This window comes from Lissotriton vulgaris, chromosome 6 (assembly GCF_964263255.1).
Source record: "Lissotriton vulgaris chromosome 6, aLisVul1.2, whole genome shotgun sequence".
NCBI classification, from domain to species: domain Eukaryota; kingdom Metazoa; phylum Chordata; class Amphibia; order Caudata; family Salamandridae; genus Lissotriton; species Lissotriton vulgaris.
In genome coordinates, this window is record NC_141694.1 from 935200830 (window position 1) to 935227333 (window position 26504).

Genomic DNA, 26504 nt, shown 5'->3' on the forward strand with positions numbered 1-26504 from the left:
GAAGCACACCGTATAGAAGGCCAGAAAGACCATATGTGCAAAACACACACATACACATATATACCTGAAGTAAAAGACATCTACAAGAGATGTATGCAATAGATCGGTATATACATGCAGAGACATCCAAAGATAAATGTATATAAGGATAAATATGCATATAAATTCATAGAAATTCCCGTAGACCCACAAGTAATACAGGGTACAGCAAAAGTATACACAATCCTCTGAAGGTAATTCACGTCCTCCGCCAGTGAGCGGGAGGACTAGAAGTGGAGGAATGAGGGACACTCCAAGAAAAGAGGCAACCATGGAAGGACAGATAAATTACATCCTACCATTATAAAAAAGAGGTTACGATTCTAACTGAGATGGAGACAGAAAGATAAAGCTTGGAAACCACAACACAGTACCTCATAAGAGTAGGAAGTGGAAGGCATTGCCTACTACAGGAAAACAAGGGCAACCGTCCAGAACCAAAGCCACCAACTGAGGAAAGATGTCAGCAGGCAGTAGCAGGAGAAGCAAAGAATAAAGAGCTTGTGAAAAGTCCATCATGAAAGAGAAGAAGAAGACCGCCAGGGATAACGAAGGGCTGGCAGAACTAAGGGCACCAGATAGTTTATTATGACAATCACACATTGTCCAACTTATGGAAGCATGAGAAACAGGTAAAAAACTGACCAATGCTTCATGGAAACTTGAGGAGAGATAGCATATGCCCCAAGAAAAAGTAATGAAATACTCCCACCAAAGAAGTGGATTAAATGAAACCACTCCCATAGAAATGCTAAAAAGGCAGGAGTGGAGGGGGGGAGATACAGGAAAGAAACGAAATCCCAGACTATTGTGAAAGATGGTTACCAGACAAGGATCTAAACAATCAAGGAGACTGGTGTCCCAGGTAAGGAGAACTGAAAGAACAGAGGACACAACAGCTACCCCACGCTGCAATGGCAGATATGTATTCCTCCCGCAGATGGCAACAGCAGCGGCCGTACTCCAAGTAGGGAGGCAGAATACCAAAAGGGTAAGAAAACATTCAAGAACACCAGACTGCTGAAGTTAAACAGCTGTCGGAGCCCCATAAAGAAGAAAAGGGCCTACAAAAGAAAGCAGTGCCCAGGTGCAATTTGGAAAAATACACCAAAAAGATGCTGATACCACAAATGCATTAGGGTGGTGGAGCCGTGGAATACAGGCCCAAACCAATAGTAACAAAATAGGAGTAGGAGATAAATCCATGTGTCCCACAGAGTAAAATAGAACAAAGAGAAGGTCCACAGCGAAGAGGGTCAAAGACGGAAACTCAAGTAAACCAGGCCAATAGTGTGCCTGCCTGTGGTACTAGTCCTTATAAGGTATACCAAGTGCATAGATAGCTCACAAAATGCCACTAAGATATGCAAAATAGGGTCCCCAAAAATGGGGAACAAGGCTATTGTGCATCCACACAACATAAACAGAATACCCAGCACAGAGTACGTTTTTTGGTAGGAAAAACAACCGGCAAAATATAGCTGTACAAACAGACTCCCATGAGACCGCAAATCAAGATATATTCCATATGATTGGAACCTAAACCTGACACTGTCAGCAAAAATGAGAAGAAACGTACCTGTAGAAAGCAGGAACACCACATCGGGTGTAACTCTGAAAGGGAGAGAGTACTTCACCCTATCAAGGCGGACAAGAGTCAAAACAAGAGGAAACAAACTTTCCCTGACCATCCTAGTACAACAACAGAGTTAAGGCTCTATACCACCGTGATGGTCCCTGAAAAGCTGGGTCAGCATGCACACCAAAAAGGGAGATGCCTAAAAAAGGCATGTCAATCAAGCAGTTTGCACAGCCTCAAAAAAACTAAAAGTACCCAACCATGCACGCCGTCAGAGAGAAATGGAAGAGGCCATATCCCGACCATCAGAATCGGTATTATCCATAACACAGCAGATGCTAAGTATGGCAGTTTACTACCCATCTTGTACCAGGGTGACAAGAGCATTTCGGGCTTCTTCTGGAAGGAAGGGCAAGAGGCACTCCACAGAGTCCCACAAGAAGTGGGAGAAGCAGGTAGGTACACAACGTGTTCAGAGATCGCAAATCAGCGCTAGAAGAAGAGAAAATATGCCTATCACAAGACTCACATTTCCTGGCCTCCGTTTCCTGAGGGATAGGGGAAAGAAAATCAATATTTTGCGTGGCTAACAGATCCTGTACCACAAAGCTTTTAGTAGAGGGATGGCTAAGTAGACAGGAGTGATCCTTTAGAGCTGAGTGATGCCTGTGAGAGATATAGGGTTCCACAAGGAGCCCTGTTTCAAGTTTGGTCTAAGCACCCAACAGGATATCGAAAAGGCAGTCACTATAAGCAGGTACAGGTGCAACATTAGATTGGGCAGGGTGTAGAACAACAATTGTTGACAAGTCCATTAAAGGGAGGTGTAAATCCTGGGCAACCAAAAGTAGTTTAAGCATTCCTGCCAGCCCGGAACTTGCCTCGGTAGCCAACCCAGGAGGAGTCAAGAGGCAGGTGAATATTCTATGCCACTGTCGTCACCCAAGTCAATGACCACCTAGATTGTATAGGGGGTGGTACTGTGCTAACCAGAGGGGAAAAATCTGCGACGTTCAGCTCATAGGCCCCACATCTGACACTGTGGCCAAAGCCGGTCGATGCCAAAAAGTGATGCCTTGATGTCGGAAGAAATGTCGATGGGCTTCAACAGCACCACTACAGAAGTCAACAAAAAAGAGCTTCACACTGACACTGGAGTTCGCAGACCAGAAGCAGGTGCCAAAGTAGGCTGTGCACCAGCCCTGCTGAAGTGTCAGACACAAGAGGCCAACCTGAAGCCAAGCGAGAACCCACCAGGGGAGTCACAGGTACAACCTCATGCTCTTCAATTGGCCAGATGGAGGTGACGACCCAAGAACAGAAAGAAGAGATTGAGAATATTTTCTCATCTGGGTCAAAGATGCCACAGCCCCAAGATAGGTGGGGAGACGTGGGGCAGTCTCTTGTCTCGCCACTACAATAGAAGAGTGGGGAGTAGCGGTAGGCGACGAAGGCAGGAAGCACCACAACTTTGACTGCCGGCTCAGAGAAATACCTCCGGATGTCAAAGGAAAATGACACCCATGGAAACGGCTACTAGAACGGACACCCTGTAAGGCCCTGTAATGCATAGGGGGGCGAGAACGATGAGAAGACCTCAAAGACTGTGACATTTGTGCTGCCAGGTGCTTCATGTGACGTTCTCTGCGCACTTTTGGTCAGCGTTGTAGTGCTCACCAAGACACTGCATGCAAGCCAGGTGAGTATCCATGGTGGGCATTTGTTATCCACAGGACTCACAAGGCTTGAACGTCAAGGACATTGAAGAAGAGGGAATAAGGCACACTGCTCCGTCAATGAAAAAAATTCAAGTAGACCAAGAACTGTCGGTGGAACTGCAGTGCGGATCCGTGTGTTAGCATTGAAGAGAAGGAACTGACGTCAGCGCATCAGGGGGGCTTAAGTGGACTCAGTTGACATCACATCTGGGACACAACATAGCTGCAGAGTCACTCGCTGCCCTCTACCTAAGCACAGTGGTACTGCTGAAAAAATTCTGTAGTCAGTCTGGTGCCTGTGGAGGATTCTAAGATAAAGAATCTGCGGCTATATGTCTCTATCAGATTGAATGCTACATCACTAATAGACACTTTGTAGCTACTTAGCACATGTTTTGTGATTACATTCTAACCTTTTAACATACTGCAGGATAGGCCCCAGAATTGAAGTATTACACACTGACTGCCACATTAATGCTTCCTGCGCATAAGAGAATTTTTGGGAATCTTGTTTCGTGTAAAGATCAAAGGGGGTTGAATTTGTTTTAGGTATTGGGGACACTCTTCTGTCACACAAGACTGTGTTTATGTTGCTTAAGAATAAAAGTGCAAAGAGCACAAAGCATGCATGTATGTCATGTTATTCCCTGGAGTTGACTGAAATGCCAGTGTCCAGATAAATTAAGCTTTCTATAGGGTGAATGAATATGTTTTCATATGCATACATACAATATAATGACAGCACTCTTATGCAAATAACATGAAACTATTAGTTAATTTGGATTGGCCTGGCCGACACTTACTGTTTCTGTTCGGAAGGGGAGGGCAGAAAAATTGACTGGCCCGGTCAGGGCTGAAATTTGTTTGAATTCTGTAACGACGATTTACAAAAGCTGTACATTCTAATAAATAATCTAATAAATAATGAATCACAACATTCTTGGAACACATATGTTGACATCTGATGCATCTCATCCTGCTTATTCCCCAGCTCTGCCTTAGCTTTCAAATTAGATTTGCTCATTCAGTAACCTTTTGCAAATCCTACATAGATTGGAGCACAAGAACAATCTCTGCATGTTTGCAGGACGATAATATACTGTTACTTCGCATGCGTTATAATGCGAGCCAATACACCGCAAGTTGTTTTAATGACTTGCTGTAGGGGGTGAGCTGGACTTAGGAATAGTATAATTTACTATTTCTACTCCAGTTTGCGCAACAGCATGGAAGGTGTTGGATTGTAAATCGAATTCCAATGCGCCCCCTACAGAAAGTTGTTGAAACGACTTGCGATGTAATGGCGTGCATTGTAACAACATGCATTGTGTAATGCATGCAATATTATGGCTGTTTTCCTTGCAGGAAACAAGGACATACTCCTGTTGTTGTCAAGCTATCATCCATTCAGTTGTAGAGTCAAATCAGTTTGCTTTGTTATGTATACTGTTTTTACGACCTGTTGCACGATGGTGAAGAGTTTTCCTGCCTGCTCAAGTGCTAAGGGTGTCGTGAAATAAGTGCCAAAGAAGGTGTAGATGTAGAATGGGTACATTTCAGTTTACAGTGTGTTGTGGCCAAGTACATTGCAAGGTAGTTCAGTTTGCGGACCCTGCACAATCAGGGGGACTCTCGTCATTATATAAAATATATCTCAAGAAAGGAATGTAGAGTGCAATCCTAATTTGGTAATAGTTGTATGATTAGGCATACTAATAAAACATACTTGTACACTCTAGTCATGCCCCCATTCTCTAGTTACTGCTGGGCAGACCCAACCCAGCTTTTATTTCAACAATCATGTAATCTGGGATCTCCTACTCCAGGAATGTGTTACCTGCCTCGTCCCAAGCCTTTGTGATTCCTGCACTGTTGGACCAGCCATCCTTAGGGTGGTCTGACCCAAACATGTTGCCTGTTTACCTCCACTTTATGCTGTATCTTTTTGTTGGTCTAAAGTTGTACACCATATACCCACTGCCTGTTATCTAAATGCCACTAATGTGCCTGCAGCACTGGTTGTCCCACCCACCCAAGTAGCCTTTCAAACCTGTTTCAGGCCTGCCAAGCTGGGTCTACTTCGATTTGGCATTGTAAACCACTTGCCAAACGTTAAACTCCCCTTTTATTACACTTAAGTCACTCCTAAGGTAGGCCCTAAGGGTCCCTCTGGGCAGGATGCTGTGTAACTAAAAGGCAGGACCTGTACTTTACATTTTCTGGTAGTGACAAACAGTTAAATTCACTTTTCACTGCTGTGAGACCTACTCATCTCATAGGCTAGCATTTGGAATTCCTTAAAAAAGTTTTTAAGCTGTAATTCCTGATAAGAAAGGATTAGCTGTATCATGCTTTATATCTTTATAATTGTGGTGATAAATCCTCTTCAGTTGTAAAGCTGGATTTGATATTACCATTTTAGAAAAGCCACTTTTAGAAAGTGAATAGATACAAAAAATCTGGGGTTTTGCCCTAATACTCCACACGCATCTGGGCAATATCAACAGCAAAAGCAGAACTTAATGCGGCAGAATCAATCAAAAATAATTATTTCTAAAGATGATGGAAACCTTAATTATTCCCTCAAGCAAAAAATATTCTCATCAAACCATATATCTTATTAGAAAAGCACAATCAACGGTCCGTCATCAGGATGTTTTGTCTTTGTGTACATATTTGTCAACAAAACACAAAATGTCTACATGTACATCAAGTGATACAAAAAATATTTTATATACATATACATTTAACATACAAAAATAATCAAAAAATATCTTCTGTCACACAAACAAACAAAATCCTTATTGCCCTAGTTTCTTAAGGGGCTGCAAAAAACACAATACATTTTTTTTGCCAACTATTGTTCACAATCCATATGAAAAAGATAACCCTCGTGTCAACACCTATTGGGGGAATAATAAGTCTCAACCCCTTTCTATATCAGAAGGTGCTGTCAATTTCCTTTGCTAAAGAATCACATTTGTAAGGGCTTCTCTTGTGTATCTGGTCCTGTATATGTATATAATATATTTTTTGTATTACTTGATGTACATGTAGACATTTTGTGTTTTAATGACAAATATATACATAGAGACCAAAATTCCGGATCATGGACCGTTGTGATTGCTTTTCTCATAAGATATACGGTTTGATGAGAATATTTTTTGCTTGAGGGATTAATTAAGGTTCCTTTCATTTTTAGAAATTATTATTTATGATTGATTCCGCCGCATTAAGTTCTGATTTTACTTTTAGAAAGTGAACATAACTCTGGTCTTAACTTTGCTCTGTGTGCCTACAGCCAGTCTCCAATACACGTCTGGAGTGAGTGACAGTTATACTTTGGGCATTCCCTTTTGACAGCCTCAAATATAGGAAGGGCTGGGTGTGGCAGAGGATCTCTTGCCAAGCCTTAAACTCCCCTTTAATGACACATTGGTCACACCAAAGGCAGGCCCTAGGTAGCCCTATGGGCAGGGTGCTGTGTAAGTAAAAGAGGCCATGTACTTTACGTTTTACATTTCATGGTAGCGACAAGCAGCTACATTAATTTTTTACTACTGTGAGGCCTACCCCTCTCATAGGCTAGCATTGGAGATTCCTTAAATCACTTTTAAGCTGTAAATTCTGAGTAGAAATTAGTAGCTAAATCATGTTTCATATCTTTGGAATAATAATGGCAAATCATCTCTAGTTATAAAGTTGGATTTGACGTTGTTATTTTAGAAATGGCGCGTTTAGAAAGTGGACATTTCTCTACTCTTAACTTTGCTCTGTGTGCCTAGCCTGTCTCCAATACATGTCTGAGCAGGGTGACAGCTGCACTTTGTGCATTTCCCCCAGAAAGCCACAAACACAGGAATGGTGGTTGTGACCGAAGACTTATCTGCCATCATCTGCATTTTGAGAGCCTTCCTAGACAGAAAGGGGGAGAGGTGGCCCACAGTTTAATCTGAATAGGCTGTATCCTGCTCTCACAAAATGGACTGATTGCAGATAGCCTGGCAGACAGGACTAGGTAAAAGGGCTTTTGGTGTACTTCAAATGAGTTGCTTTGAAGTGACCCCCTCCATCAAAGGCATTTTTGGGTTCACGTAGCAGTGCTATGACCCTACCAAATCAGTGCACTACTGGACCTGGGAAGAACCCTGCTGGAGTAATCACTTCTGTGCTATAAGGATTGCCACTTTCCTGTGACTGACTGTTCTGGCGAACTGCTTCTCTGCTTTGCTAAGCTGCCCTGCTGCTTGCCGATCTCTGCCCTGCTGAGGACAAGTACTGGACCCATCTCACTTGAGCCCAGAGTTACTCCAAATGCTTGTTGGTTGTCCCCATGTTTTCTGAATACTCAAGGACACATAAGATTCCCAGTAATCCTGCTGGTGCTGCTGGGATCTGCTATCTGTGAGTCCTACTCTTTCATGAGGTATCTTCTCCAGTCCTGGGACTCAAACAGGGTTCTGCAGCTGGTTTCAGCAAAAACTGATGCATAGCCTCAATTATGAGATAGGTGTCACTGCATTGCCCTTCTACAACATCGGATCCATAGCCTGCGCTGCTCGGTGATGACGCTCTGCGTGGCTCGCTGACAATGCATTGCATTCACTACAAAGGAGCTCGATGATGACGCAGGACCCCCTTTGCAGCAGCTCAACAATGACGCAGTAGGCTCTCGATGTCGACAAAAGCACCATCCAAGGTATTTCTTCAGCAGGACCTGTCTGAGTCCTGTAGCCGACCTGCCCTCCATCACTGTTGGCCTAAACCTTGAATTTGCAACAGTGCCTCATGACCTCAAGTAACCTTATGGCTACTAGTGACTTCTAAGGACTGCTGTTTTCACATTTAGGGCTTGATTAGGATGGCGGTTTTCCCGCATCCACCGGGCTGGCGGAAGCCACCGCCGGCCCGGAGGATGCGGGAAAACCCCTGCGGAGGCTCAGAAGACCCACCGCCAAATTAGGATGGCGGTGGCTCTCAAAATCCATCCGCAGCTTTTCCGCCGCGGTCGCCTTCCGACCACCGCGGGAAAGCTCTAACATGGCTGGCGGTGTCTGTCAGACACCGCCAGCCATATTAGGATGACGGAAAACATATGCTTTTCCACAGCGGCTTTTCCGCCATGGAAAAGCATTCGGAGAATGCCTTCGGGGGCCCGTTGCGGTGACGGGGGGTGGGGGGGTGCATATGAGGGGTACCTATGGTACCCCCCTGCATTTGCGCGGTGCCTGCCGCTTTGTGCACGCAAATGCCGTGCATGCATTTTTAACATTGCGGCTGGTGCAGCTTGAAGCTGCACCCGCCGCAATGTTAAAGATTGAGGATGTGACCGCCACCCCGGCGGTCACATCCTAATCTGCACGGAGGGACCTCTGCAGCCCCTGCAGATGGTCCCTCCTACTCTATGGTGGCGGACGGACCCAGGTCCGTCCGCCATCATAATCGGCCCCTTAATCTTTAAAAATTCATATCTTGACTTCTACTTATAGGAGTTGATTCATTGTGGTCTTCTTTTACACAGATAAATATTCTCACGCATTGCCTCTTAAGTTAAGCCTGACTGCTCTGTGCCAAGCTACCAGAGTATGAGCACAGGTTAGTTTAGGATGTGTATCTGACTCACCCTGACTAGAGTGGTGCTAACATGCACCCTCCCTTCTTCCCTTGTTTTATTTTGAGTTGTACACTGGGATAGCCTGACAGCCTTTTCTCACATGACCACCTGTTACACCCAGTCCTGTCTCCTTAGTTTATCTGGTGCAGCATATAGATTGGAAGTTCACATCCTCTGAAACTGCCATTTACATTTGTACACTCTGGAGGGGGAGGATTTTAAAGCCTTTACCATATCTACTCTCTGCCTCTTATGCAAAAATAATGTCTCTCTCTGTCCCACTCTTCCCCTGCCTTACTACAGGGATGTGAGTCTTTCCCTTTCCTTGATAATATGTCTAATGTCCAGCTATTTTGTGAAAAATCATTGAGTCCCACAGCCAAGCCCACTCTAATTCGAATGAGGTCTAGTCTAGTTCAAATGAGGCAGACACTGGGTTGTTGTGTAAGGGAGTGGAGCTCAGAAATTGGGGGCATTGTTTACTCTACTTTAGGACTTTAAATTGGGGCTTGTCCGAAAAATCCTGTTTTCTGGCACCCCATTGAACCAGCCCACCCTTTAAGGAGAAACATTAAAAGCACCTGGACTAATACCAAAATCCTTGGCCCGACCGCATCCTTGAAGACTGTTAATGGAGCTATATTGGGTCCCATTTACCTGTCATTGAGCTTGCATCAGGCTTGATTATTCCACTGGGATGATTTGCTTTTTTAATCAAACGGATCAGACTCTCCTCTCCATGGGTACCACCCCAAAGAAGGCACATCATTGCTGACTAAAACCCATACAGATGAAAAATGAAACTGCAAATGCAAAGGGTCTACAAACAAATTGTAGAATCTTAGGATGAACTGGTAAGATTGTTGTGGACTTTAAGGGGTGTAAGACTCTTCTCTGATGTCTGACCCTGGTGCCCTATGGCTGGAATGTGTGGCACCCCTAAATCCTAGGGGAAGGAGGATTGAAGGGATGGGACCCAATGTGGAGTCTCTTCTTGTCACATGTTGAGATTCAGTTCAGGTGCAGAACAGAATCACTGGCTCGGAAAGACCTCCTACTCCAGTTTTTTAATGTTTGCCTTTTTGCTTTGCTTTGTTGAATTTAAAGTATTCAACCCTTAATGAGTGAGATGCTCTTATGGCATTACAGCCCCACTGCACCGGAACTAAGTGAGTACCTGCCATTGTTAGGTCCAATAACTTGAGCAGAGGACCTTCCAAAGCATGCGTAGCCCCAACAACTAGTTTTAATGCTATGGCAAGCACTTGTTTTGATTATTCTTTCTAAGGATATTTCTTAGATTAATGGGAGAATGGTGCTGACAAAGGTAGGGTATGGATATTTCTTTAAATCGGTAAGGGAAAGGCTCTGACAAAGTTTGGGTTATGTCGTCTAATTATTAATAATATGCTTTATACAGTGATCTTTCCAAAATTCAGTGTAACCTCGATAAGTGTTGATAAGAACTAAACTAGGATGGAGGCATGATGATGAAAGTTATCCAACTTATCATTATCTAGCAATGTTATGAAATTGAGAACATATATTATTAATCAGTTCTGAAGACAGACCATTTGAGCTGGCAGTCTGCTGAAGACTTGTGAAAAATGGGCTAAAGGTTACTTAGTTAGAGCTAGGGTGTGTGAATTTGTAGATTATCTTTGCAAAACAAGCATGTTTTCTCCTTGGTAGCGCCTCCTCAGCTCCACCAGCTTTATGGAGAATAGATAGGTTGGTCCTGACAATGTAGCCCAATGGCACATTTAAAGTGCCCACATTTGGTGGTGGAAAATTCAATGTCTGCTATTAGCAGGAAAGGAATTTCCAGTGGGGTTTTTGTCACTAGCATGGCTTCTTTTATGGCGGAAGCAACCACTTTGGTAAAATAAAATCATTCTTGCACTGGCAAAGAACACAACATGTTTAAGAATACTCACCACCTGTTTGGCATCAGTAATATATCTGTATTTGCATGATTACTTAAAACCATTGTAACGATAAAATAGCAGCATTCAAATTCTTCAAAGGTAAACTACGATTGTGTACCAACATCTACAGTTTTCTTTTACACCAGGACTCTAGATACCTAATTTGGTTCATGTATAAGACAAAAGCATTTAAAAATGGGTTGTCATTGTTGAAAGGGTTAATTAAGATAGGGAGATCCAAGGAAACGGGGATAAAATGTATTCAAATTGTTCATTACATTTAAAATAATCATCATAAATAGAGGTAACCTGTGCAGGTAGCATCCAAATGTGTGATGCTACTGTTGGTGCATATGATTTAAATTTAGTGGACATATTTTCTTTTACCCAGGCATTGGGTTTGGGTACTGCCTAAGTAGTACAACCGTAATCATTCTGACTTCATATACAACAAACAAATAACAAGCATACAGATGGAAATATCTAGGCCTGGGCGGTAAATTCCGTTCCGCTTGCGGAATTTGCAGAATTTGGGAAATTTTGCGTTCCGCAGAGAACATGAAATTGCCCACAATTCTACGTTCCGCGACTGTGCACATTTTTTTGCTTGTTCGCGTTCTCAAAATACATGTTCGCAAGATATTTTCCCTCAAGCACGCAAACAGCAATTGCGAACAGGAAAAAAGCATCGCGAACAAGCAATTCCACGTTTTTGCGGAATTTCTGCGTGTTTGCGGAGATTGTTTACTGTTTCGCGGAGATTTGCGTAACGCAATTACGCAAATTCCACCCACCCCTAGAAATATCCACATTCGCGTCTCCTAGTTTAACATTATGAAGATTTTCTCTCTGATGACAGAGATCTCCACAAAGTTAAGTATATGATTTATTAGTAAATAGTGGAAAGGGCAAGAGGGAGTGGTGGTAAAATGGTGAATAATTACTACAAAATGGGTAGGGTAAATGAAAATTTAAGGAGGGGCTTAGGGAAGGACATGGTAGTACAAAACATACATCAACATAAGAGTAAGATAACTGTAACTCACAGCATACACCTCTAATTTAACTCTCAGCCTAATAGTGACAAAATAGGCTTAAATGTACACCAGCCCCGTCATTGAGTAAGGCAAGCACTACCTAAGGCCAACGACTAGTATTGCAAGACACTCACACGCACACACACGCACACAAACAGACATATGAGTGAGGGTGGGTTATGTTAATCTTAAATTACTATTCAAATATTAATGTGTAAAAAATATTTATTATTACTTAAAAGGTAATTTTAAGAAGTAGTGTGTTGTAACTTTTTCTTTAAGTAATCATCGGTTGATATTATTTGTTTTAAATTTCTTTACATTTTTATTATGTGTTAAATTAATTTAATCTAAAAAAATAGTAAACTTCTTTTATTTTACATGTGTTTTGCTATAGGGAGACCTCTGCCACAGTGGTGGGCAACTTTAAAAACATGTGAAGGGAGATGAGACAGTTAAGTTTACATCTAGAAATGATGAATCGAAAAAAGTGGAGATTTACACACAGGTATAGGAGTCGATCTTAGGGCCTTATTATGTGTTTGGCAGTATTCAGCTGGGACCATTTCCGGTTTACGAATTTAATCAAGGGCATTACTGTAGCAGTCTCACGTCGGTGGTATGTTAGGCCCGCCCAAGCATATCACCGCTGTGAGAGAACCTGCAGCATGCTCTTGCATGGTGTGGCATGCACATGTCGCTCATGCCACACTGTGCAGGAACTAAGGTGCATTTCCAAGGGGAGCACAACATGTGTCCCCCCTGCACGTTCCCCCATGGGCAGAGTTTTGGCCGGGGGTCTGTTATGGCCCCCTTACCTGCACTTCAGCCACCCTTTTCATGTTGGGGTCCCGCCATTAAATGAGCAGTGCAAATGCAGGTCCTAATATACTCTATGGTGCCGGCATCAGCATTGTGAGCTTATGTGGAGAAGTGTGGCTCAATGATTAGAGTGGCAGACCCTGATGCAGAGGTCTAGCCCGGGACCAGGGTTCAATTCCCTGCCTCGGCGGGTCTTGGGCTCAAAAACTCCACGGACCTGATAATTCTCGCCTCGGTGCCTATTCCAATCATGGAGTCCCACTCTGCAACTCTAGGCAATAGCTTGCTTAATCTCCACAACGGCCCCCACAACGCTAAGGATGCCTGGCCTCCACCTTGGGGGTGCCCAGGAGTAGACGCCTCACAGGGAAAGCCAGGATGGGTTCCACAGCGGTATTCGTACAAGAGCCTTGAGACCCTTGCGGGTGAGTAGTGTGCTATACAAGTATCAATTTTTTTACATTTATACAAGTATCAATTTACATATATAGGCCTTAGAAGCTCACCGCTGCAGCGGGTCCTTGGTCCTTGCGGAGGTGGTCGCCTTGTGGTGGTCTGACTGCTACACTCATATTAGGTCAGACGGGTGGTGGTGTTTGGACCTCCACAGCGCATACCGTGGTCCCAGGACCACCGTACTTGTAATAAAGCCCTGAATGGGAAGGCCAAGCTGCTGGCGTGTAGGCAGGGAGCTGTTCTGAAATAGGTCCACATGGACCAAAATAGGTTTGTGCCGGCTCGCAGCACTTTCTTAAAACTCTGCCAGTTCTTCAGAGTGGCTCACTATGCTAGGGTGAACTGGGATTGGTCTGGGTGCCTGGAGTTAGAACTCGAAAAGGCATTTGACACCTTGGAATGGGGGTACCTGTTTGCTGTGCTCTGTAAATATGATCTAAGGGACAAGTTCCTCCGTCTTGTACAGCTTCTCTACACCCAGCCAGTAGCTAGAGTTATAACTGGCCCACACATATCAGGTCTGAGCCAATTGAGCGGGGTACGGGGCAGGGCTGCCCTCTCTCACCGCTATTATTTCACTGGCCATCGAGCCGCTGGCTAAGTCACTGCGCAAAGCGCAAGACGAGTGGAGGATCTCCATGGGCGACGGCATGCATGGACTTTCATTGTACGCGGACGACCTGCTTATTTATCTCAAAGATGTCAGATCATCTTGTACTTCGATAGAGCGAATCCCATTGGAATTTGCTAATGTTTCATGACTACGCATGAACTCGGACAAATCATGCCTCAATCCTTTCACGGAGACCATGCTGAACCCCTGTTTGTCCCTCAGTGACAAGCGAATCCATTGACAGGAGTTGGCATTCCGATATCTGGGAATACTTATCTATAGAGAGGCTGCTGACCTACTTGAAGAAATGTGTTATACACCCTGCTGCATTTATAGAACATTGTGCTATTAATTGTTATCAAAAATAGAAAAATAATGTTTGTTTTATAGGGATACATATTGATATGTACGACTGCTCGGACTGTTTACTGATGTAAAACACAAAAGTAAAAGCGGAAAACCCCTGTACAGTTATGTAACTCGGGAACGGATGTGTGCTATATAAAATGTGAAAAGCAATAAACAAATTTAAACAAAAAATAAAACCCTAAATGTGAATAGGTCTCCAGATGTAAACTTACCTTTGTATATTAGGCCCTTTATCTTTCTGCTACTAGATGTGCCTCAATTATGTGTTACTACCTACTAAAAATCCTTATTTATGAAATACAACTAATTATAGTGGCAGACCTCGTCTTAACCATCAAGAAAAATAAAGATACCTTGAAGTTGTAAGTGCACCTTCATAGTTTATTGGAAACATTTTCTAGTTGTTTTGTAGTGTAAATGAACTCATGTTATACAACTTTTGCATGGAATTTTTGTTAGTTCTACTAGATATCAAATTAATCAGTGGCGGTTTCTCCCTGAGGGCATCGGGGCTCCGCCCCTTTACCAAAAGTAGCGGTGGCATGCTCAAATTCAAATTTAAAACCCGTTTTGTAATACTGTAAATAATAGTAAATACATAATAAAGTCAGTCCGAGTTTGTATATGGCTGCCGCATGGTGTGCCGTGACAGTGAGTGGCCGTTCGTTGTGGCGGCCGGCTGAGGCTACTCACGTGACTCTCCCTTGACATGCATGCTCCCCCTTGCGGTCCCAAACTCCCAAAGAAGCCTAAGTGTTTGCCGGGCCAACAACCTCATAGCCCTGAAGGCTGTGATGTCATCAGCTTGGCAAAGACCTAGCTTCAGGGCCCAGTCTCCACCCCCTGATGGCGTGTAGGCAAAATTAGCCCTGGGCATTTTATGTCCATGTCTGGTATCGCTAATCCTCCACATCAATCAGAGAGTGGCAAACTTTCCCAACTCATTCCAGGGCGTGGTGGGACATACTCTGTGACGAGTTGGAAAAGGGGTGTGGCTGTGGCAGGCGTGAAGCCGAGGATTCGAGTCTGCCCAGACTCGACCCTTCCCGCGTGTGTCCTACAGTCTGGCACATTCTGAAAGGAAGGAGGATCTGGTCGGAGTGCCAGGAGACTGCACTGCAGTAGTAGTGGTATTGATTGATTTATCACGGCCCATCCCAGGTAAGGCCCTGGCAGACATTTTTTTAAGTTAACTAACTTGCTATTGCTAACTACTTGCTGCAGAGCACTGTGCAGTGCACACACCCATTACCAGTCTGCCTGCCATTATTACACTCATTTACAAGTGGAGCAGCGCAGCAGGAATTCCTCTTTGGTAATGGCTGCGGCAAGATCGCAAGGTTGCACAGCATTTCCAGTGTGGACAATAGTAGATGGTGATGCCATATGTGTTCCTCACTTTACATTGTTGCTGGTACACCTTGCTTTTACCTTCACGCAGGCACTAATCCTGCATGATTATTGCCTTAACCTTCTTGTGAGCCCTTTGAGCCTGGTCTGATAGGTTCCACTTTGCGCATGCAGTATCGACTATTAACGGACAGCTTTCTATTCTGCCCGGTGCATATGCAGGACTCTGTAATCTCCCCATGAGTCCTGTCTGTTTTTGTTTGTTTTGTTTGTAAGGTCCAAACAGTGCAAATTGAGAGTCTGCGCCCGCCCTGTAAAGAGCTGTTCACTTCCCGCCAGTACTGCTTCCCATAGCAGCGTGTTTAAATGGACATGTGCGTTACGCTGTATTATGCTACTATGAACCTACATTTTGCTACTCTGCATGCAATAAATTTGTGCTCTGCATTACTCCGTTCAAAGCTGAATAGATTGTTTGTGAACTGAACAGTGCTGAATGCAGTATTCTCTCTGCAGGTGTATAATGTTGGGTAATGTTTGCAAATGTACAATGTCCTTTAAAAAGGCACCAGCTATTGCCTTCCTGGCCTCCAGCAAATATTGGGCGTCAATTAAAATGTCAAAACAATTCAGGAGATTAATGCCTTTCTGGAAAGAGATGTATGTTTGCCTAGTGGAAGTTTTGACTCATCCAAAGGTAGCGCAGTGGGTTTAAATGACTGCTGCTAGGAATGTGTACCATGCAGATAAAGTTCATGTCATGAAAATCGGTCAGTAGGTTACTGATTCTGTAAGAGAGCTTCTTCTTTTACTTGTCGTTTGTAAGTCTTAATCGTAATATAGAACATTGTGCTATTAATTGACATCAAACAGCTGTGTCTATACTGCAAGCATTACGTTAGAGTGATATGTTTTTTTTTGCCCAGTCTTTCATTATCCTGATCTTGCCAAAAGGGTTTAGTTGGGTAGAAAGCAATTCTTGTTTTTAAAGAAAACTCCTAACAATGGTGTTACATTTTAAATTGAGAATTTGTGTTTTTCCAGAATATGGACTCCTAAACTATATTGCCTACCAGTATCACTAACATGTCATGGAACTGATGATAGTTTGAGGGGAGGCAGTTGTCTATTTCTGTTTAGGTTTAACTCTTTTTTATTGGGAAACTGCACCTGGAAGGCAAGTCATACAGGATAGACAGTACAACATCAGCAGCAATAGTATACATGAAAAAGGTAAAGATAGTGCACGGGAGAGGCTTTGAAGAAAGTCCAATACTCATTAGATCTGTTGCTGCGTTGTTCAGGAAAGAAAAGTGCGGCATGCCAATCAGGTGAGGACTCCCTTAATCCCCCCCCCCAACCTCACAAAACTCCCGCCCCGCCCCCCCCCCCGTCCAGTGCCCAAGTCCATCTCTCCCTATGTTGCCTCATCAGGCCTCAAATCGGAGGCTCGCCCCCTCCTTCCAGCGTAGAACTCGCATACCGGCTTTGAAAGGCGTAATAAGCGGAGGTACCATGGGCATGTAAGTTCTCTGAATTCTGTGATCAGAAGAGTGCAGAATGGCTGCCACAGTTCCTAAAATTGATCAATGTCCCCGGCTAGGGCAAGGGACATCTTCTCCATCCCCAGCACCCCCCATAGTCGGTGAAGCCAACCCGTAGTGGAAGGGATAGTTGCACTGCGCCATTATACCAAGATGTTTTGGATCGCAGAGCCCAGCGCAATGGTCATCTGGCGCCCTCTCCGAGAGCGTAGGGGGTAAGTTAAGGGGTTGGGGAGCCCAAGTACGATGTAGGCAGGAAAGCGGGGCAATTCAGTGTGGAAGTGTGTATCTACGTCGTCAAGTACCTGCGTCCAATATGGTTGTATCAAAGGGCAGTCCCATAGAATGTGTAGCAGGGTGCCTAGGTGTCCACAACCCCTCCAGCAACTCTTGTCTTTGCTATGATCCATTTCACCAACGCGTTCCGGCGTACAGTACCAGTACGTGGTTACTTTAGTCAGTGTCTCAGTCAATCCTGAGTGGTATGCCGAGTGCCAGGCTCGGTAGGATATGTGGCTCCATTCTTTGTGGCTCAGGGTCCTGCCCAATTCCCTCTCCCACCGCTCCCTGCCCGGGTTGTAAAGATGGGTTGATTGTGGTTGGAGGAATTTGTAAAATTCTGATATGAGTTTGGTGTCCGAAGTGCGAGTCAGGAGCCATTTCTCATACGGCCGGAACAGTCTGCCAGCAGTCTCCCTCACTTGCGGCTGTAGGGCCCAGTGGTGCACCTGAAGGTAACGCATGCGTTCCGTTTCAGGGAAGTTGTATTCTTGTCGGAAGAGGGGGAAGGGGAGTACTCCCTCCGGGCCATATATGTGACATAAGTAGCGGCATCCTGCCGATCGCCAGTGAGCGTAAACCCCCTTCGCCATTCCCGGGGTGAAGTCCGGGTTGTTGACTAGGGGTGTGAGCGGTGAGGGGAAGGTGGTGAGATCGTGTACCACATTAGTGGCGTCCCATGCTCGCAGCGGGACCCGTGTAACAAATGAAGCATAGAGATTAGCCGGTCGGGCTGCCTTGCGAAGGAACAGGATTTCCTGAAGTGGACGTCCTGCTATCGCTTGATCCTGGAATAACCAGGGTTTCTCGGACTCCCACCTGCTCCATTCCACCAAACATTGCAACTGTGCTGCTTGGAAATATTTGCGCAGGTCCGGTATTCCTAACCCCCCCTCCTCCGGAGCAAGCATGGACAGGGCCTTTCGCATCCTCGGCTTCCGGCCTTGTCAAATGAAGCGGGCGAGATCTACCTGCGTTTGCCTGAGCCACCCCGTGGGCAGCTGAAGCGGCAATGCACGGAAGAGGTATAGAACTTGAGGCAGAATCGTCATCTTCACAGCCGCGATTCTGCCCAGCCACGAGAGGGGAAGGCTTCTCCACTGGTCAAGTTCCCCACGGACTTTAACCTGGAGAGCGGCGTAGTTGACCATCGTCATAGCCGACAGTGAAGAGGTCAATAGGATCCCCAGGTAGGGCACGGCCTTAGACGCCCACTGGAGGGGAAGGGTAGTCTGCAAGTATTCCCTGGTGGAGGGAGTCAGGGAAAGGCCAAAAGCCAGTGTTTTTTCCGCATTCATCTTGAAGCCTGCTACCGTCGCGAATCTCTCCAGTTCCGTTAGGCTCGCGGGAAGGGCCGTCCGTGGGTTATCAAGTGTGAGCAGAACATCATCTGCGTAAAGGCTGATTGTATGTGTGTAGCCACCGAATTTTATCCCCGTTACCGCAGTGTTGTGGCGGATCCTCTGGGCTAGAGGCTCCATATACAGAGCAAACAGCAGGGGCGATAGAGGGCAGCCCTGCCTCGTGCCCCTCTCGATGGGAAAGCTCTGGGAGCTGTAGCCGTTGACTCGGACTACTGCTGTAGGAAAGGTATAGCAATTGAAGATGAAATTGCAGAACTTTTCACCGATGCCAATTTTCTTCAGGACCATTTCCAGGTACGGCCAGTGGACACGGTCGAATGCCTTTTCGGCGTCAACCGCCAGTAGCACCCGTTCTCATGGGATCCGGGAGGTCTACTCTATAAGATGAGTGACTCTCTTGGTGTGGTCAACCGTTTGGCGGTCCGGTATGAATCCTGCCTGGTCTGGGTCTATTAGGCCTGGCAAGTGGGGACTTAGGCGAGCCGCCAGGATGCTCGTGTATAGTTTGAGGTCGATGTTCAGGAGCGAGATGGGACGGTACGAACCACACTTCGACTTGTCTTTTCCCGGCTTGGGGATGACTGAGAGAGACGCCCTTAGAAGGTCCCGGGAGATGGCCCCTGGCTCTGAGAAGGTGTTGAACAGACGGGTGAGGATCGGGGCCAGGATAGTGCAAAAGGATTTATAGAAGAGACCTGTGAAACCGTCAGGTCCCGGTGCCTTCCCCGGTTTGAGTTTAGCTATGGCAGATATCACCTCCTCTATGCCGATGTCTCTGTCGAGGTGTTCCGCCTGCGAAGGCTCCAGAGAGGGGAGCGCCACCGAATTTAAATATTCGTTAGCAGCCCGGTTATCGAGCCGATCCCCGTCATAGAGAGAAGTGTAGAACTCATGGAACGCGTCCGCTATCTCTGCATCTTCCGTGACCGTCGTCCCATCAGAGCGGGAGAGTTCTTTCACCGTCTGTTGGTGCCGTAAGACTCGGAGTCTGCTCGCCAGCAGCTTGCCGCACCTGTCCCCCCCGTGTAGTAGGCATGTCGCAGCCGTAGGGGAGCGTATTCCGCCCGGTCCATATCCAGTGCGGACAGGAGGTGTCTGGCTGATTTAAGCTGTGTGCAGATTCGGGGGGCGCCCGTCCTTTGGTGGATGCGTTCTAATTCTCTCACCTGGTGGGTAAGCTCGTCACGCTTGAGCTGTCTATCTTTATTCTCTGCTGCGGACATGGCTATGAATTCCCCTCTGAGCACTGCCTTCATAGCTGCCCACTGTGTCGCCTGTGTGGTATCATCGTTAGCATTGTGTGACTGATAGTCATGGATTGCGTCTTGAATGCGCTTGACTACCTCTTTCCTATGTAGTAATGTGTCGCGGAGGCGCCACACCCTAGGGGGTTAGCTGTGGGAGGCAGCGTGAGGGTGGTGGTGACCGGTGCATGGTCCGAGAGCGAAAGCACCCCTATCTCCGTCGAGGTGGCTAGTGTACAAACCGGGCCAGAGGCTAAAAGATAGTCTAATCTAGCGTACGTCTTATGCGCGTTGGAGTAATAGGAATATTCCCTGTCATGTGGGTGAGTGCGGCACCAAAGGTCATGAAGATCTAGTTCAATGAGTCGGTCTGTACAGTCAGTGGAGAAAGCCCCTGCCTGGGGAAAGTGTTGCGCCGATCTATCTAAAGCTGTGTTAAAGACCATATTGAAGTCCCCCCCTAATATGATGTGTCTATCTGGGGAGGCAGTGATGTCTGACCGGGCAGAGTGGAGGAAGCGTTCTTGGCCCTTGTTAGGACTATAAATGGACCCAATGGTGAATAGCAAGCCCCCCAGCGCAAAGCGATACGCCAACAGCCTCCCTTTCAGTTCAGCACATTTATGTAAGACTTTACCCTTAAACGCCTGTGCCACTAAGATCGCCACACCGCCAGTCTTATTGGGGCCAGAGGAAAAGAATTGAGTGGGGAACTTTCGGGACCGTAGTCAGTGGCAGTCACGTGTCAATAAGTGCGTTTCTTGCAGAAGACAGATGTCTGCCCGTGAGTGTTCCAGCAGAGACAGTACAGCCCGTCTCTTGACCGGGTTGTTGAGACCCCGCACATTCAGAGTTAACACTTTAAGAGTGGTAGGTGGCATGGTGTCAATAGGATGTGAACTGGCGGTTTAGCCTGCCTGATGAGGTGAGAGACAACGGGGTCGGGCTACGACCATTGAGTGTAAAGCGGAGCACTGGACAACCCCCCCCAACCAATCCTCCCCTTCCCGGAATCCCCCCTGCACCCCCATCCCAACCAACCCCATAGAACCTCCCTAACCCAAACAAAACACCCCCGCTCCCTTGCGTGTCCTCCCACCTCCCCAAAACAACCCCTGAGTAGAGAACTAGTCAAAGCCTCGGGACTACTTGTGCACAGCGCAGGTCCGTAGAAGGTCAATGTAGAGGGTAACGTGGTAGCGGCCCAACCGGCAGCTCCCCGACCCATCCCCCCAGTTAGAGCTATAGAGTGAAGTTATACCCATAGATAACAGTGTCTTACAGTTTGGTCGCTGTATTGTCCGCTACTTCCTGTACAACCGCCTCCTGTTCCTGAGCGACTGTGGCAGGGTCAGGTTTCGGGATGGACCTCGGGGATCACCTCCGTCGCACCGTCTGCCACCCCTCTCCGGGGCGCCGCAAGGGGCCATCTTGTGATCTGCTCGGAGATGCATCCCGAGACCCTGCTTCCTTCGGCATGTCAATGTTCAGTAAAGCACACGTGTCGCGGAGTGACCTGAGTTGGTGTAGCGACCCTTTCCACTTAAAGATCAGACAAAACGGGTGACCCCAGGAGTAGGGAATACCATTGTCTCTCAGAAAGTTCGTTGCAATCCGGAAGGATTTACGTTTCTGTAGGGTGATGCTGGAGAGATCTTGAAAAAGGGCTATGGGGTCACCTCTGAAGAGAATTGGCTGTTTCGCTCGGGCCTCTCTCAAAATACGCTCTTTCACTGGGAAATCCGGGAGGAAGGCCAGTATGTCCGGAGGGGGGCCGGTGCTCTTCGCGCCATGCCGACCCTCTGCGCACGGTCAATCCGGATCTCAAACTCCTCCGATTCCCCCAGGATCTCCCGGAATAGGTCCTGCAGATATTCGGTCATATTGTTCCCCTCGGACTTCAAAGGAACTCCTCGGACCCGTATGTTGTTCCTCCAAGAGCGGTTCTCAAGGTCTTCCGAGTGTGCCTGTAAGTCCACCTGCTGGTCTTGAAGACGGATAATCTCCTGTTGCAGCCGCTCCACCTCCATGCTGCGGGACTGGTCCGCCACTTCCACCGCCGCAACGCGTTCGCCCAGGCCGTCCAGGTCTCGACGCAGCTCCCGTTGTTCCCCCGCCAATTCTTGTTTCAGGGCTTGGAAGTCATCCCTCAAGGTGTTAAAGAGGGAGGCTAAGAAGGCTTTGGTGATGGGAGCAGTCTCGTCATCCTGTCCCTGGGGGCTAGTCGGGGTCTTCGGGGATGCCGCAGTCTGGGTCTTCTCGCTCTTCGGCGCGCTTTTGTGGAGAAGGTCCACGATATTACGGGATCCTTTGCGGCTCGTGTGTGCCATGTCGCCGGTGTATGGAGCCGTAGGTGTTTCGACGCGGGTCCGAAGGGGCGGGGGAGGCACAGCGGTGACATTAGACAGTCCTAATGGAGGCTGTGGGACCGTCAGGATCCGTAGCGTGGTGGAGGCTGGAGTCTACCCGTGGCTCTGTGTGGTCAGGGTGGTCAGAGGCCATCCGGGGCGTGCTGAGTACAGGCCCGGGCCAATGACTAAGGGGGGGACCAGAGGGGTACCTTAGTTTGGCGTTGTGGCGGCGAGCTCTTCCTTTCCCGGTCAGTAGTTGTGGGCTGGGGGCCGGGGGGCCGACCAGAGTCCGCCGTGCCTCCGCTTGCTGATATGGGGTACAGGAGTCTCTCCTTCAAGCTTGAGTCCCCAGCGGCCGGCCTTTAGTAGCGGGTGTACGCTTCAGGGGAACACTGTCTTGATTAGAACCCTTCTCAAGGGCCTCAGCGTGAACAGCAGTCCTAGGTAGGATGTGCCTCCGAGGTGGGCGGAGAAGTCTATGCTCCGTTCCTCCAGGGCCGAAAACTGCACCCCGAGCTCAGCCCTCGACGTCTCTGCAATGCTGCCCTAGACCGGCGTTCGCCGGCTCCAGCTCTCCATTCAGGGGTGTGTGGCTCCCTTAGGCGTCAGGGGTGCGCAGTGATGGCTCTGGCGCGGCCGCGGCCTACCTGGGTGGAGGCCCAATGCTGTACCCTCGTTGCTGCCCGCCTGGCTCACCCCCGTGCAGGTCCAGACCCTCGGTGGCGGGAGGGGGATGTTCGCTCCCCTCTCCGGAGGACTGCAGAATCCCCGCGGGGCCCCCCGGCCGGAACAGCCCTCCGGTTTCGGCCTCCCTCCGGACCAGGCCCCAAGCCGGGGGCTCGGGCAGTCGCGCTGTCTGGGCTGCCGTCGGCCGGTGCCCCGGTCCCCCGGAACGGGTGGAGGTTCGCTTCAGAGTCGCCAAGCGTGCCCCTGAGGTGGAAGCTGCACTCGCCTTCCCCGACTGTGCCGCTCCTGGCAGCAGAGGCCCCGGCTCACTCCCAGCGCCGAGCGCCTGCTGCCGCCTTTTCTTCGCTTGATAGCGGCAAGAGCTCCTGGCGGGTGCTGACCGGCTCCGAGAGGCTGCGTAGTCCCGGTCGTCTACAAGGGGGCACCGAAGGCAAGCGTGTCGACCCCAGTTATGGAAACAGCGTTTTCGGGATATTGCACACAGATATAGTAGGGCTTTGGGGTTCAGGGCCAGAGAGCCTCGTAGAGACACGTCCGATCAGGCCACCATCTTGGCCACACCCCTCGTCTATTTCTGTTTAGCACAGTGGCTTCCAAAAGTCTTGAAAATGCACCATTTCCCAATTCATTTTTTCAAAATTTTCTCAGGGGAGAATCCCCCGAACCCTCCTTAAGTCATTTAGGCTCACTCGCCGCGGTGTGCTTCCCCACTAATTTTACGCCTCCCCACTTTCAAATGTCACCAGCCACCACAGAAAATAATAGAAGTGAAACAATGCTGGTGAAATTTATAAGGGATTTCGACTGTGCATATGTTATTTTACTAACTTTTCGCCATTACACATGACTTGTCTTGTGCAATTTCACACACACAATTTCCTTCGATGATGAGGGTAACAACATTTTTCCCGACCTACAAGAATTGCATTTTTACCAAAAGACAAGTTTGATTGGATTGTGAAAATGTGGATGCAAAAGTGCACCTACATTGGTATATTCCCATGTATTCTGAAACTTTCGATGTAAAAGTTCTTCATTGTAGTCCAAAAAGCAACTTTACAAGTGTTTGTTGACTGCCACGGCAATAGCTTGCATGAATCTGTAATCTTTTTATGAGTGTGGTTAATTATGAGTTCGATGCTGAAAAACCAAACTTTGATTATAACATTATATGTATGTAAACAGAACATGATATTTCTATAAGCTCCCTTCAATTAAAAAAATAAACAGTAAAGCAAGCAGAATAAGCTAAATTTTAACAAGAGTATCAATGTCTTAGTCTATTGAGATGATTAAGGTGTTCTGAGTCACGTCGTTGTTCAAACAAACAAATATGTTCATAAAATATTTTGTAACAGTTTACCAATGTATTCTTGATTATGTTTAAATAGTGTTGTTAACAGAAAAATGTAGATATTATAAAAAGTATCTGTACACATTATGCTATGATTCAATGTACTTACTGGGTACTTCAGGCTTTTTTGATGTAGCTGTGGGAATAAAGAATATTTGTAGAGCAACATTAGTTGAGGTCTATACATCGTCATTTCTGATAATAAGACAAACAATTACTATCAATGTTCAGAACCAGACAAAGATAACTGATATTTGTGTTCTTTTCCAAAATAAATTGAGTCGTTGAGAAGTGAGGCTTCAGTGTGTTATTTCAACTCTGTATTACAGTAATACAGGTGGTTCTGTTGTTTGTTTATTTGAACACAACATTTGTGCCAGAAATATGTGCACAGAATGTTAGCCATATTCTGTATTAAGAAAGGACAATTTAGCTGGTTTAAAAGTCATTTGTGCAGTAATCTATTGTGGAATGATTGTCGAGACAAAAAACACAGATAAACAGAGTATTTACAAACCCCACATCATGACAGTAGAAACAGACAATGACTAAAACTACTTCTAAACAAACATTTTTCATGGTTGAGTGAAATATTTCTGAAGGTTTGGCATTTGCAACTCTTTGTGCAGGGATCTCTTTTACAAGTGAGAGGAGGTTTACTGGACATGGTACCTAACATGATGGTACAAATTGTGGAACCCTAGATGAATTCAAACCTGCAAGAAGTTAACTAGAGAAAAGGCATGGTACATACTGGATGTTAGACCTGGTGTTCTTGGCGTCGTTTCACCTGACTTTTTGCCTTCTGAACTCCTGTTTTGCTGACTTAATTTCTGATGTCTTTAGGATTCTGGGCACTTTACCACTGCTAAACAATGCTAGAGTGCATGTGCTCTCTACTTAAAATATGTTAACATGGCTTATCCACAAATGACATATTTAATTTACTTATACGTGCCTAGTAAAGTTCACTACAAATGCCCAGGTCCTGTAAATAAAATGCTACTGGTGGACCTGCAGTTCTGATTGTGCCACCCACTTACGTAGCCCTTTAAAATTGTCTTTGGCCTGCCACTGCAGAGTCTGTAAGTGCAGTTTTAAACTGCCACGTCAACCCTCTTGCCAGGCCCAAACCTTCCTTTTTAATACATATAAACATTAGGTATGCCTTGGAAAGCCCCAAGGGCAGGGTGCATCGTATTTAAAAAGTTGGACATGTATTTTTAAATTTTACATATCCTGGTAGTGAAGAACTCTAAAATTAGTTTTTCACTACCGCAAGGCCTATCTCTCTTAAAGGTTAATGTTGGGTTTACCTTATTAAACTTTATAAGCTCATTTCCAATTGGTAAAAGGTAGACTGCTCAAGTTCAGTGTCTCTGGAGTCACAATTTAAAATCGCAACTTATGGTAAAGTTAGAGTTTACGTTGCGAGTCTGAAAATGCCTCTTTTAGAACATTGACATTTTCTTACTTTAACCATTTTTTGCCTTCTACCTGTCTCTAAATACACATCTGGGATGCGTGAGAACTGAGCTTTTTTCATTCTCTCCAGACAGCCACACACAAAGGAAGCTTAGGTGTGACTGATCCATATCCTGTAAGTCCATCTTGGGCAGGATGGGAGGGAGGAGCTGAAGCACCTGAATAGGCTGTGCCTATCCCAACGCAAAGAGCTGCACACACCCTGTGGCGAGTCTGGAGTCAGGGCAGGAAGGGCAAGGACTCTGCACTTCAAAGGCATCTTTTTGAAGTCTCCCCATTTCAAAGGTACAACTGGGCATACACACTGGGCTGCAGACACCACCACTTCAGTACGCTTCTAGACCTGGGGATACTCTGCCAGGAAAGGTCTGTCACTCTACTGGACTCTGCTGGACCTTGCTGGACTCCTTGCTGGACTCCTGCTCTGCTGTGTCTGCCCTCCTTGCCTCGGAGGAAGAAGGACTGGATCTCTAACTCCTGAGCCAAAGTGACTCCAAGTACTTGCTGGCTTCCCTCCTGATTTGAAGTCTCAGGGACAGCAAAGACTTTCAACAACCCTTCAAAAGCACTTAGACTCTGTCAACTGTGAGTCTTGCCCTGCCAAGTGATGCCAATCCAGCGCTGGGCCTTTGGAAATGGGTTTTCTGTGCCCTACCACCACAATCCATACA

General features: G+C 46.5%; 1 protein-coding gene across 50 annotated transcripts in view; it reads right to left on the reverse strand.

The window, feature by feature from the left end:
* Positions 1-26504, reverse strand: part of LOC147708230 (uncharacterized) — a 2035583-nt gene that overhangs the window by 665565 nt on the left and 1343514 nt on the right. For all 50 annotated transcript variants that reach the window (XM_086926979.1, XM_086926974.1, XM_086926953.1 and 47 more), the window contains one exon: positions 24458-24484. In XM_086926979.1, coding sequence (XP_086783105.1) covers positions 24458-24484 — 27 coding nt within the window. The remainder of the gene's footprint in view (positions 1-24457; positions 24485-26504) is intronic.